At 37.6% G+C, this 14019-nt stretch overlaps 1 protein-coding gene across 2 annotated transcripts in view; it reads left to right on the top strand.

The window, feature by feature from the left end:
• Positions 1-5406: 5406 nt before the first annotated feature.
• utp11 (UTP11 small subunit processome component) overlaps positions 5407-14019 on the top strand; it is a 120378-nt gene continuing 111765 nt past the window's right edge. The window contains exons 1-8 of one of the 2 annotated variants that reach the window (XM_060869206.1): positions 5407-5570; positions 5788-5849; positions 6571-6673; positions 7632-7745; positions 7875-7968; positions 8088-8218; positions 9646-9756; positions 10921-11006. In XM_060869206.1, the coding sequence (XP_060725189.1) occupies positions 5511-5570; positions 5788-5849; positions 6571-6673; positions 7632-7745; positions 7875-7968; positions 8088-8218; positions 9646-9756; positions 10921-11004 (759 nt within the window). In that variant the 5' untranslated portion in view covers positions 5407-5510 and the 3' untranslated portion in view covers positions 11005-11006. Of the gene's footprint in view, positions 5571-5787; positions 5850-6570; positions 6674-7631; positions 7746-7874; positions 7969-8087; positions 8219-9645; positions 9757-10920; positions 11208-14019 lie in introns of those variants that run through there. The other variant, XM_060869205.1, reaches the window with a different exon arrangement.

The raw sequence follows: 14019 nt of genomic DNA, 5'->3' as shown, positions 1-14019 counted from the left end.
AACGCTCTTCCGCCTTTAGTAGACTTAGATATTCTGGGGACTACCAGGAGTCCTGAGTTTTGTGATCTCAGAGAGCGTGAAGGATTGTAACGTGTTAGAAGACTAGTTAGATACATGGGAGCTAAACCATTAAGAGCCTTGTACGTAAGTAGCAGCAGTTTGTAATCAATTCTAAACTTAACAGGTAGCCAGTGTAGAGATGACGGTCAAAAACAGCCCACAGACCACCTCCAAAGACCTACAACATCAACTTGTTGCAAATGGTGTCACTGTGCATTGTTCAACAATTCAGTGCACTTTGCACAAGGTGAAGCTGTACGGGAGAGTGAAAGAAGCCTTTTCTGCACACATACCACAAACGGAGTCGCTTGAGGTGTGCAAACGCACATTTGAACAAGCCAGCTTCATTTTTGAACAAGGTGCTGTGGAGTGATGAAACAAAGATTGAGTAATTTGGTCATAACAAGGGGCCTTATGCATGGTGGCAAAAGAACACAGCATTCCAAGAAAAACACTTGCTAAACGGGAAAATTTGGTGGAGGTTCCATCATGCTGTGGGGCTGTGTGGCCAGTGCCACTACTGGGAATCTGGTTAAAGTTGAGGGTTGCATGGATTCCACACAATATCAGCAGATTCTTGAGAATAATGTTGAGGAATCAGTCACAAAGTTGAAGTTACGCCGGGGCTGGATATTTCAACAAGACAACGACCCAAAACACTGCTCAAAATCTACTCGGGCATTTATGCAGAGGAATAAGTACAATGTTCTGGAATGGTCATCCCAGTCCAAAATGATCAAAATTAAAATGCTGATCCAAACAGCCAAATATTTATAAATGAAAATCATGGAAATTGTCAGGGGTTTCTAAACTTTTGCATACAACTGTATTAGTCTTGAATACTGAAGCCTACAGTGGTTTGTTCAGTCAAATTGTTCCATTTCTCCATTCAAAAATGTGTCAACCCATTTCAACCAACAAGGTCTATTTGTGTATGTATGTATGTACCTTCTGCACCACTTATCCTACACAGGATTGAGGGAAAGCTGACTCCAGGGGGCTCAGGGCACAATGCAGAGGACATCCTGAACATGGCGCAACACATTCACAAGTCTTTGGACTGGGGAGGAAACTGGAGTACCCAGAGGAAAACACTAAGCCATACCTATTACAATATTACTGAAAGTAAAGGTGCTTATTATCCAAATTAAACTGCATGATTTTAACGAAATGTTGGTTTCGTAATGGTGAGCATGTTCAGGTAAGAGATCAGTGGCTCAGTGAATAAGCAGTGAATGTTTTCATAACTTAATTGGATTGACACATTAATTCAAAAATAATAATAATAATAATAAAAAATGATTAGATTCTAAAGTAATGTGTAGTTATAGTGTGCTGGCACAGGAAAAACACTCTACTGTATATGGGCTTTTATTAAAGTTTAGGTCATTTATCCTAAATATGTAATATTTATTTCCATTTCCCTTTACTTTAGATACATAATTATAAATGTGGGAAACAAATGGCACCAATCATGGTATCAGCCACATATCCTACTCATCCAAATAATAGATTAAGGATGATTAGGTAGGACCAGATTAATACCAAAGATGTCTTCAGTGTATTTAGTTCAAAAATGCATCCATACATAAAAATGGAAATAAGCATGAGCATATGAGTTAGAGTGACTTATCCAAAAGTCTGTACCGCAGACAGGGAGAATGTGAGAGATGAGGCCCCTGTGATGATAATGGTCTTCCCCTCTGGGTTGGGGGCAGAAGGAACATTTCTGTGGCCAACAGATACATTCCAGTGCCATGATCTCAGCTACTGCCCAACAGCATTATGTCACTTGTGTTATTTTCTCAGACTTCTATTAAAGAAACCAAACAGCAATATATCTGTCAAGCGAATGCATTCCAGACACTCTTCCCCATTATAAACCTATTAACCCCACACTCAAACTGTATTGTTTCATTCAGCCTTTGTTCAACACTAGATTTGACTCATCTTTTACCTGGCTCAGAAAAAATGAATAAAAATAAAAATTGGTGAATAGGCCAGAATTTCATCCACAAATCTTTAGACATAATGTTTATTTACACCATTGTAGCATGGCTTACCAAAGGATGGTCAAATAGGATGTGTGGTTTCATACGTCTTAAGAAGTATTTTGGGAGTGGAAACCCCACAAACCCCTAGTTAATCAGTTATACAACAGGCTGTCATAGGATGGAAAAAGTGACCCGTTCAGGGTTTCTTTCACCACAGAACATTCTGAGTTCTGTGCAACCCATACAATTATAAAACATATTCTTTTTAGTCATGAAAAGTGTTGTCTGAAAAACCCAGAGACGGAATATATACTGTATATTACTTGTATTTGCTTGCTTTTTTCTGCTATGGTTGTAGGCACAGTTACACAAGTTTGAAGAATCACATAAGGCAGAGGACACTTTGAATGGGATGCGAACACATTCACACACTACAGACAAGTTAGAAAGGCCAATCAGTCTACACTGCATGTCTTAACCTTAGGAAATCCCTGAAGCACAGAAAGAACATAGCAATGCACTCAGGGTGGAGTTGGGAATCGAGCCCCCAAACCCTGGAGGTGTGAGGTAAGTGTGCTAAAAACTAAGAAACTGTGAAATCAGATTTAACACTGGTTTTGTCAATTTGTTAATCACACTACAGAAGATAAATACAATGAAAAACCTAATCAAAAGTCTATGTAAATGTTCCCCATGTTGATCTCTGGCTTTGTAGATCTAGATGTAGTCATTGGTCCAGTGAGTTTGAGCTCAATAATTGAGATAAATGCATGCATTTGGGCTCAACAGTGTCTGCTACAGAAGCTGCATAAACTCATGTTTAGAAAAAATGGACTTGATTAACTGTGGACTGTTGGAATTCAAATGTTTAATGGCACTGATATTTTAATTACTTGGTATAGTTCACTGAAATACTTTTCTGTGTGCAAATATGGATTACATTCCTCCACGCAATGACCCGGACCATGGTGTTTTACAGCTGCCATTTTTCCTGCAGCTTATTTTGCAAGATATCTATAAAACCTCTAACTGCAACTGTTCATGAAAACAATTCAAACGATAACTCTTACTATGATAAGAAAGGAAAGGATGACTGTTGTATATATTCATGCTAATGTACTTTTCCAGTGTGTTTTGACACCAGACAGTAATTTTCCTTGTTTTTCTAGTCATTTCAGGAAGTGGAAGTGGAATGAATGAGCATAAAGGCCCAAAGATCCGCACAGGTGTGTGTTGTCTCTGAGTTTGCTCATACTGATACGTGCAAGCTGTCCGAATGGGAGTCAGATTTGTGGGTCGTAGCCACAGGATACAGAAAAAAATCTTTTTGAGAAAAACTAAATTATTATATGTTAGTGTTAACCAATCTCTCTGGCAGATGTATGCCTTCATTACTGTGTCCAAAGTGACTCCGGAGTGTCAACATTGCAGCCAAGACATATAAACTGAATGGCTCAACACTCTGCATTTGTTATGGAGTGCTTCCCCAGGCTCCAGTTTATGCAACACAGCTGAGAAAGTAAATTCCTGTGATGAATGCTACTGATCAAATGGCCATATAAAGGGAATGTGCTGGTGCATGCTTAGTGTCCGAGTGTCCTGTACAGATGTTGACATTTGGAGAGAGATGAGTCAGAGCAGCTGCAGCGGGATTAAATCAAAATGTGCGACATTTAGAAAGCTAAGGCTTTATATACAGTTTTACTTTCCATACATGGTAGTTGTGAATTAACAAAATGAATGTATTCCCTCTCGTGCTGTAAGCATAGTTTACACATAGAGGCTTAAGCGTGGATCTTTATGCCCTCTGCTGTTTAGGTCATAGAACTGCATTTTATTTAGAAAATTCTACCTGATAAACAAACAACACAATCGTTTACGTTAAGTACGGAAGCGCATTGCATTCACTTGAGGAAAAAAAATCTACTCTGTTTTTATGAATTAATGAGTTAATTATCTCAGAATTATGAGATATTTTTTCATAAAAAACAAAAATTAGTTGTTCTGTTTTTCTGAATTAATGAGATCCCTCAAAATCCTGCCAGGAGCTCTATTTTAGGTGGATTGCATGGAAGTAAACATGTCCCGCCTTTCAAGTTTAATCTGGTTTTATTTTACTTTGGGTTTGAGACATTGGGAGATACTGCTGTCTTTAAGTAATATAAATGGTATTGTTATTAGTGCGTCAACTTTGCGTAGACACCTCAAGACTTTGCGCCTGTTCAGACGAAAAGAACATTCTGGTATGCTTCACGGTAGCCATATCACCATTCGTGAAAATCCGTCGATTGCACCATTGATGCAGATCCCATATGGTTTGAGTTTATCATATGAATCAACATGCCATAAAAAGTTCGGGATTATGATACAAACGACGCCGAAGACGATTCCGGCGCCTCAGTTGCACTCCATGGGGATCCAGTATTTTCAACAATTGCCTGATTGTCTCTTGTGTCACCACATAGCCAGCCTGAATGCATTTCAGATGCATCATCTTATATCCGTGAAGCATACCATATCGGTTCAACTGATCCTGGAGAAACACAGCAACGTCAAGCAGATCAGAATGTTCTTTTCGTCTGAACAGGAGCAAACCCAAAGTAAAATAAAACCGGATTAAATTTGAAAGACGGGACATGTTTACTTTCATGCAATCCACCTAAAATAGAGCTCCTGGCAGGATTTTGAGGGATCTCATTAATTCAGAAAAATAGAACAATTTTTTTTTTTTCTGAAAAATGATCTCATAATTCTGAGATAATTAACTCATTAATTCATAAAAACAGAGTGAAAAAATGTTTTTCAAAAAAAATGTATTTCATAATTTTGAGATAATTAAGTCGTTAATTCAGAAAAACAGAGCAAAAAACTTTTTATTCTTGAAAAATTATGTCATAATTCTGAGATAATTAACTCGTTAATTAAAAAAAAACAGAGTAGATTTTTTTTCCTCAAGTGAATGCAATACGCTTCCGTAAATACGCTTCCGTAAATACGCTTCCGTAAATACGCTTCCGTAAATACGCTTCCGTAAATACGCTTCCGTAAATACGCTTCCGTAAATACGCTTCCGTAAATACGCTTCCGTAAATACGCTTCCGTAAATACGCTTCCGTAAATACGCTTCCGTAAATACGCTTCCGTAAATACGCTTCCGTAAATACGCTTCCGTAAATACGCTTCCGTAAATACGCTTCCGTAAATACGCTTCCGTAAATACGCTTCCGTAAATACGCTTCCGTAGACCCTGACCAGTATTAATCAGTTAATGAGCACAGTCTGTGGCTGGGCTATCCGTACTCCAGTCCACTAGGTGGCAGTGATACACCTTTGTGTTAGATGTCAACTGCTTTCTCAAAGAAGAAAGAGACACACATACACGTGTGTTGACACAGTTCACTGTAGCCTTACAGCTTTAGCTGGGCGTTTGTGCCGGCTGTAGTAATCCTAACAGACATGTCTTCATTCCGAAAAGCGCTTAAATCCAAACAGCGGGATCACAAAGAGCGATCTCAGGTAAAACCAAGTCGGTTTACTGCATTAGCTCTACAACATGCTAATGAAGCTAGGTTTCCTAGCCACGTAGTCTCGCGACCAGCACAGCAAACTGTAGCATGATAACATTACATTTTAACGTTTAACAACGCGACATGCGCTAAAAGCAATGCTGTTTTTACATTCATTAACCATGTCGTGGCTGGACTGCTAATTCTGTCTCTTTTTTTATATACAGCCTGGTTTCAGGAAACATTTAGGACTCCTAGAGAAGAAGAAGGACTACAAACTCCGTGCAGAGTGAGAAAGTTTTGTCTCTAATCATGAAGACACTATATGGCCAAACTCTTGCCACAAAGTTAGAAACACACACACATTTTTGTATGATGTAGCTTTACAATTTCCCTTTGCTGGATCTATAAGGTCGAGCCCAAACCTGGTCCAACATGATATTGTACCTCTGCACAAAGTGGGGTTCATGAACATGGTTCATTCACGTTAGAGTGGAAGAATCTGAGTGGCCTGCACCTTAATCCATCTAAACATATTTATAGTGTCTGACCTCACTAATGCTGTTTTGGGTGAATGACCAGAAATCAGCACATCACTGCTTCAAAGTCTAGTGGAAAGCCTTCCCAGAAGAGTGGAGGTTATTAAAACTGTAAAGGGAAATAAATCTGAAAAAAAAAGAGCAAAGATGTTATGTTTAACCTTTGGCATTATAGTATATAGTATCATTTTGCTTATTGGTGCATTTAATTTGTGTTCATTGTTTAGTACCACGGGCAAAGCAGATTAATTAGCAAGTCAAAATCAGGCTAATGATGTGCCTGTTATTCTAAGATGAGATGCTTATATTTTTCTTATATTCATGAATATGTTCATAAATATTCATCCAACGGTTGCTTCTCTGTCTGTACTATAGGATCTGTATGCTATGTGTATGATTAGTTCTGCTTAACTGCAGCTGATTGTTATGAACAGCTCTTCTGACTGCTATTTTGTGCTTGTTTTTATGTAGTGACTACCATCGAAAACAGAAAACCCTTAATGCCTTGCGCAAGAAGGCTCTTGACAAGAACCCGGATGAATTCTACTACAAAATGATAAACACTCAATTAAAGGTATATTTTTGCCCCTGAATAGTCACATACCAGTCTGGCTTATTGTTTTACATTTATAAAGAGAATTCAAAACTAGGAGTTAAATTTTAGTGTTACTTATATAGTGCTTTTAACAATACGCATTGTCTCAAGGCAGCTTTTCAGAGAAATCCAGATGTAGATTTGGTTCTGTAATAAAAAACAAATCAGTGGCGCGTGTAGCCAGTATGGTGTCCCTTGGATGAGGAAGAAACCCAGAGGAACCCCATCCTCATTTGTGTGATACAGGATATTGGGATTATAAATCATTACAGTACACAGATGTAGAAAAGTAAAGACAAAGCGTACCAAGTGTGTTGAAAGGATGTATGAGTGACCGATGAGCGACTCCTGGGATGAGCATAGGACAGTGTTTCTGATTTACAGCAGCTATTTTTAGAAGTCACAAATATACAGGATCTAGATAAGATTATGCCCTGATATATGGGTGAGATTTCAACTGTTTTAGGGAAGTTCAGATCTTTAGGATGGGATCATCCACAGCAAAATAAAGTGAGTAACATGCAGTCACATGTAGTTTTATCAAACAAAAACTAGGATCAACATATATTTACTCATACGCTTTGTTTAATTAGATGTCTTTAAATTCTATTTACTAAGAAAAAATGCATTTACATTTGACCCATTGCACAGGACCTAAACACTATAAATAGTTTATCACCTGCATCTTCTGCTAGCTGGTTATTTGCTGTTGCACATTTCGTATTGTGCCATTCATCCAATGAAAAATGTTTGTCTTCAGGAACAAGCAGCTCCTGCTTGTATCATTACCTTTGTGGGGTGTTTGTTGTTTTGTAACACATCTTTCATTCTCTTCTGATCTTTCTCTTTCTGTGAGTGCAAGTCGCATTGCTTTAAGCTTTTTGAAAGAAGGCTAATGCTGAAATGAGTGCATAATGTTCACTTAATCTGTTGATAGGATGGAAAACATGTGATTAAACAGAAGGAGGAAGAGATGACAGAGGAACAGAAGAAAATCATGAGAACGCAGGACATCGGGTATGTGGAAATGAAGAGGGTGGCTGAATCTAAGGTAAAGAAGGCACTTTCTCCTCAGCACAGTTCCAAATAACTCATTAATATGTCCACATTTAACTACTGTATTTTACAGTAAAAATGTATTTAAAAAGGTATTTTTTTTTTAATTGTTGATTTTCTGCAGAAAATCGAAAGATTAAAATCTGAACTGCATCTTCTGGATGTTGAGGGTAAACCAAAAAACTCGCATGTCTTTTTTGTGGACACCAAAAAAGAAGGTAGGTCTTAAACCTGTGGAATGTTTTACAAGCGCTGCACCATAATTGTAAATTTTCAACCATCGTGATTTCCTCTTCTGTAAGATCGCTCTAAAAGCACCCCTTTGTCTCTCTGACAGTGAAGGGTTTTAACTTGGCCACACACCTAAACACCGTGCCGGAGCTTATAAACAGAGCCTATAACAGACCTACGCTGGACACACTGATGAACAAGAGCATTCTGGGAGCTGTGAAACAAAAGAATCTAAAAGTTAGTACAAAATCTTCTAATATTTGGAGACAATAATTTTTACGAAGAGGCTACTTTTTTTTTTTTTTTATTTCAGCACATGGCCAGTGATGAGCATGCCTGTACTTTAAACTTCTGTTACAGAGATTCTTTAGTACAAGTAGTGGAGGATAAATCACAAACCTGTGCAGCTGAAACAAGACAATTGCATGCCAGTCCCTCCAGGAGTTTATGATCACATAAGTTTATTGCTTGTAATTTTTTAAAATGTCTGCAGATTTAGGCCAAGACATGTCATATGACATCATCACAGCCTAGTGGGCATTGAGCCAAAGCCCTGTTTGAATCCCATGTGTTTAATGTGAGTATAGAAAGTAATGACATGGAAGTTTAAGTGTGATGAAATTTTACCAGTTCAAGTCATTTTTTGGAAAGAAAAGAAAAAGCACAAGAAATGGGAAAATTCTGGAAGCCAAAATCATGTGATTTTGGCTGCAACAATCATAAGAAAGTCTACTAAGTCCTGGAGGAACTGACATGTTCAGACTTTGAGTGTTTATTCATATTTGCACAGTAGGCTATTAGTCATCAGTGTCTTTTGTTTGTTTTTGTTTTTCTCTATATGTCCACAGAAAGGAAAAAATACTCATTTTTGACTGTCACAAAAAAAGTTTTGTATTCATGTAGATTGAAACTAAATTTGTCCACTTTTACTGTTCCGGTTGAAGAGCTTGCATGGATAATGTATGACCTTTTCAGTATCAGGAACAAGCATGTATGTGGAAGTGGAACTGAAAGTGAGATGAAAGTGTTATATAAGTCTCCTCTTCCTAGCATAGCATATAGAGAGCATAACAAAATTAAGACTAGAATAATTGTTTTTGCTGTCAAGGTGAAAAGAAACTCACACAACTGATATGCAACTGGTAAAAAAGTGTGATGACACTATGGTCGCAAGATTCCTTTGTCCGGAAAGACATGTACTCCCTTGTGTCTGCATCTATATACACCAACACACTACTTACATTATTTAGGAATTAGCTTGTCATGTTTTCTTACTTTGTTAGTTGTTGCTTTTTTTTTCTCGGCAACCAAAACATGGGACTGGGCAACAGATTATAGCCTATACATCAACCGACCTCTTGTCTTCATTCTGTTCTTTTCTGGGATATAACAGGTCTTGTTGGGAGATGTAAAACCTAGCTTTTGTATAACTTGTTCTTTTAAACTACACAATTGGTTTAAAGTACGCAGAAGCTTAAATATGTTTCATCAAGTTTGAAATGCTGAATATGTTTATGATTGTTTATCTTTTTTCTAGCTGATTTTAGGCCATTTGCCTCTGAACGGTTCACTGTGTTTGATCATTTTCCCACAAGGTCTGTTTGTTATACTTGTGTTTGTTGCATAATTATGGTGTTCATTAACACATATTTGGAACACTACAGAAACTGGCCAAACAGCGCAAGGTTCGCTATGATGAACTGTCCCAACGTATTGACCGAGAGAAAAAAATGTTCGTCATCAGTCAGAAGATCCAGACTCGCAAAGACCTTCAGGTGAGGCCACCTTTCCACAAAGCAGTGTACACACACACACACACACACACACTTATGTGCCTGCAGCACAGCAATCAATTCAACATAAAACTCTTAGCACACTTGGGAAAGATGTGTAAGGAATATAAGTCTTCTCCTATAATCATTGATGAGATTGGCGAATAAAGAGCAAGGGGTCTGAGATACAGAATCTCTCTAAATCATCTCAGGTCCTGTCTTGTGGACTCTGCTCTTCAGCTCTTACCACATGTTTCAATAATTCTCAGGTCAGGGGACTTGGATGGCCATGTCTAAAGCCTGTTTCTATGGTCATTGAATCAGTTTGCTTGGATTTGTACATATGATGTGGAACATGTCCTTGCTAAAGGATCTAGCTATGACCCCATCTTCTTGCCAGAGGGCAACAATCTCCACCATGATCCTTGGAGAAATTTTTGTTTACTTAGAAATGCAATTTCATTGTGCTTGCACACTGACAATAAAGTTCTTGCATCTCTAACATCTAGCTGGTATTTAATAGCTATTGCCTAATTTATGAATGCCAACACACTTTAGACTTATTTGATTCTCTAACTTTCCTCCTGTTGATGGTTTAGCAAGTGAATTTGGGCTTTAACCTACTGTACATATCCCAGGTATTATACATATATATCCCAGTTTTTGATTACACATTAAGAGTTTCTAACTTCTCAGGTGAACTTAAAGCAACGTATGAATGGAAACATGCATCAGTTACATTTTTATTTTCATTTTTTGCTCAAGGAAGTCATTATTTTTTTAGTCTAATCGGTTTTCTGGGATCTTTCTTTATTGGAAAAGTGTTTCTTTGAATGCATTTACTTCAGTTACAGATTTGAGTTGTCACACAGCTTCACTGTAAAATCAAGCTAATTAACCACAAATCTCAAAAAAAAAAATCTCTCTCTCTCTCTCTCTCTCTCTCTCTCTCTCTCTCTCTCTCTCTCTCTCTCTCTCTCTCTCTCTCTCTCTCTCTCTATATATATATATATATATATAAAAAATTTTTTATTTATGTATTTATTTTTTCTCTCGCTTATTTATTTATGCCAATAATTCTGGAGCGCACGCATGTCTACTTTCAGTGACTTGATCAGTCCTAAAGGTTTTCTGATTGACATGTGGCTTGTGCTTCATCACTAACAGGACAAGAACAAGAAAGTAAAAGTGAAGAAAGAGACATCCACCACTCCTGCTATCTATAAATTTGAGACCAAAAGGAAGAGATAACCAGATCGATTAAGGAAGTGACATGACCGCTAGCTGGGGAATTATTTTGGTTTATTTTCTGCCCACTCCCAACACACACACGCAGGAAACTGGTTTTAATTTTCCTTTTTTTGAAAGCCTGCTGTTTTGTAATGTTTGTATATATCTATACTAATAGACTTATGGTTGTGGTTTGTACTGAAATAAAACCTTCTGTAATAACACACTTGTGTAGTTCTTAAGAATGATCAGTAGGTGGCAGTAGCATATCTTTCTGGCAAATGAACTGTGTTTTGATGGAGACAAATGAGCAGGGGCAACATTTCAGCTATTTTTCTAACTTCTTTACAATGTGATTTTATGGGTTCATGTAAAAAATCAAATTACAAAAATATGTTTTGATGAGTTTATGTTCATGACTTGGAAGCGCAGACTATGGAGCTCGATCAAGATGTTTGTAGAGATGCTGAACTGCAGTTCAACTTAATAACCTTTATTTGTTTTACTTTATTTTTCTTTTGATACGTTAAGTGATCACAGTTAGGTGGAATTGTTAGTTTAGTAGGATTCCCAGTTAGATTTGTGTTATTCTAATCTAACAAAGCAGTATAAAATGTTTTGCAGTATTCACACAGTAGCAAAGTAGCTTTAAATGTATAGAGGATAAAATTTCTTCACTTGTAGCTGATTTTAAATGTCATAAATGCGGCATTAAATACTTGTGTAATTTAGACCAAGTGTGTCTTTATGTAAATGTTAAATATCAAAATTTGTCCATTAATTGTGAAAACGGTCCTACTAAAAAGCTACCTGAATTTATTACTCATGCTCTTCTTTTTCCTTATAAACGTGACAAAGTTTGTACCAAAACATTTCAACATTTTTTCCCCCCATCCTTGAACTGATTACTCAGTGTGGCTGTGGAATGGTGAAGATGAAATTAAACTGTCTGTAACAGTTCCTCTGAGAGTGTGTAATTCTATTGCCATGCTCTTGTGTTGGCTTTGCGGGCTGCAGGCCGAAGATTCGGACTGCTCTCTCTCTCCTCTGTGAGCCTTGATCGATCACATTGCTGGCAGCAGCTTCATAAACGGGCCCCATCCATCAGCCTCTCCGGGGATGGAGGTAGAGGAAAAGCCAACGACAGGGAAATGTCACCATGTTGAGGAGATGAAAGGGGCAGGAGCACTGCAAAAAGAACGTGCGTGCCAGAAAGTAAAAGCATTCATCTTTTCTTGGGCCAGACCGTACTGGCTGTGTTTAACTTATTAACGTTTAACAGTAAAGTTACATGCAATACTTGATGGGCCATTAGCTGTAGTTTTCTCATTGTTTCCTATTTATTTGAATGGAGTAATGAATGCGTGTTCAATGGAATGAGTGACAGACGTGCACACACACAACCCCAGTGATATTTAGCACAGAGCCCCTTGGTGACATGTCGATATTGACCTTGTGTGTTTGCACGATTTTCTACCCGGAGATAGCAAGACGGCCCCCTTTGGCCGTGGCCTGCCTGCGAGCGTGTACGTCACTGTGGTTCCCTCAGTGCGGGTGGATGGGTGGGGGGGTCAAACAGCCGTGTGCGCAGTTTCACAACGCTTCCGCCTTCTGTTACACAGTCGGTCCACTGTTTGGACTGAAGTCTGCCTTTCATTCATATCCACTTGGAACAGGGAACCGTGACGAGGGGTCAGACACCGACCCCCAGATTTTAAAGATATAGGTCAGAAACCACTCATTGTCCTGTAATATTTGACTAACTAGCTGCTGTGTAAAAAGCTTCCTGACGGCTGAAAGGCTTTGTTTAAGGGCTTTGAATGAAACCACAGCTTCAGACAAATCTGTTCAACATGTTTTTATAAGTGAGTTATACAGGGATTTCAGAGCCAAACCTGGGAAAACCAAGCAGGAGGAAGGAATACACACCAATACATCTCCCACCACAATTTGGCGATTAGGAGGAAAACAGAAAACCCAGAGGAACTGAGGAAAAATAGGAAAAAAATTCAAACAATACAGAACTCTATCTATCTATCTATCTATCTATCTATCTATCTATCTATCTATCTATCTATCTATCTATCTATCTATCAATTATTCTTTGAAATGTCTTCATTTTCTTTAATACAAATTTTGCTTTAAAATCTTTCTTTTATGAGTTTCATGAACAGTCTCCAGAACAATTCTCCAAGATTAACATGCAAGCAAAGTTCCTATAAAACTACACAAAATTGTCTGTGCCTTCATGCATTTTTAAAGAAAAAGAGTTGTCACAGCAGAAATACTGTCTATATTTATTTTAGTGCTGTTTTCTGCTCTTCTTAGTAGCTTTAAATGTTGCAAATGCTTATTTTCATTATTTTTAAAGTTATCTTTGCTTTACTGCCTTACTTTACACAAAAGGCTTTTAGGCTCTGAATCCACCAGGATAATGCAGTTAAATATGTAGCACATTAATGCATGTTTATATTAATTTTCAGCATAAATAAATAGATTTTTTACATAATCAGCAAACATATTTTTAGGATGTGATGTAATTTACCTAAAAAATGAGCCAGGTTTTGTTTGTAATTTCTGCATCTGTGCTGTGAGATGAGGTAGACAAAACCACTGGTAATGAACTTCTCAAGAAATCCTGAGTGTTGTTCATTAACTGAATGAGGTTCACCTGTGTCGAGGCTGCTGCTACTGTTGATGTCATGGGTTTGCTTAGAATTTCTGTACTATTTGCTTTTCTAAATAAACTTTTTCCAGATCATTTTATATATATATATATATATATATATATATATATATATATATATATATATATATATATATATTTATAATGAAATGTTGTCTTAATACAAAATATAACAGATACTGTAAGTCTATGAACATGAGTTATTTAATCAGCTGATACTAAGTCCAAATATTAAACTCTTTCAGGCCAGGTCCTGAAGATGAAGGTCTCAGCTGAGCAGAGAGACTACCTTTCTAACGTCTCATACGCCTCAAAAGGCTGCCTTCATCTATGAGGTTCAGACCCTTTCT

Source organism: Tachysurus vachellii, chromosome 5, assembly GCF_030014155.1.
Source record: "Tachysurus vachellii isolate PV-2020 chromosome 5, HZAU_Pvac_v1, whole genome shotgun sequence".
Taxonomy (NCBI): domain Eukaryota; kingdom Metazoa; phylum Chordata; class Actinopteri; order Siluriformes; family Bagridae; genus Tachysurus; species Tachysurus vachellii.
This window is presented reverse-complemented; position numbering and strand designations above follow the sequence as displayed.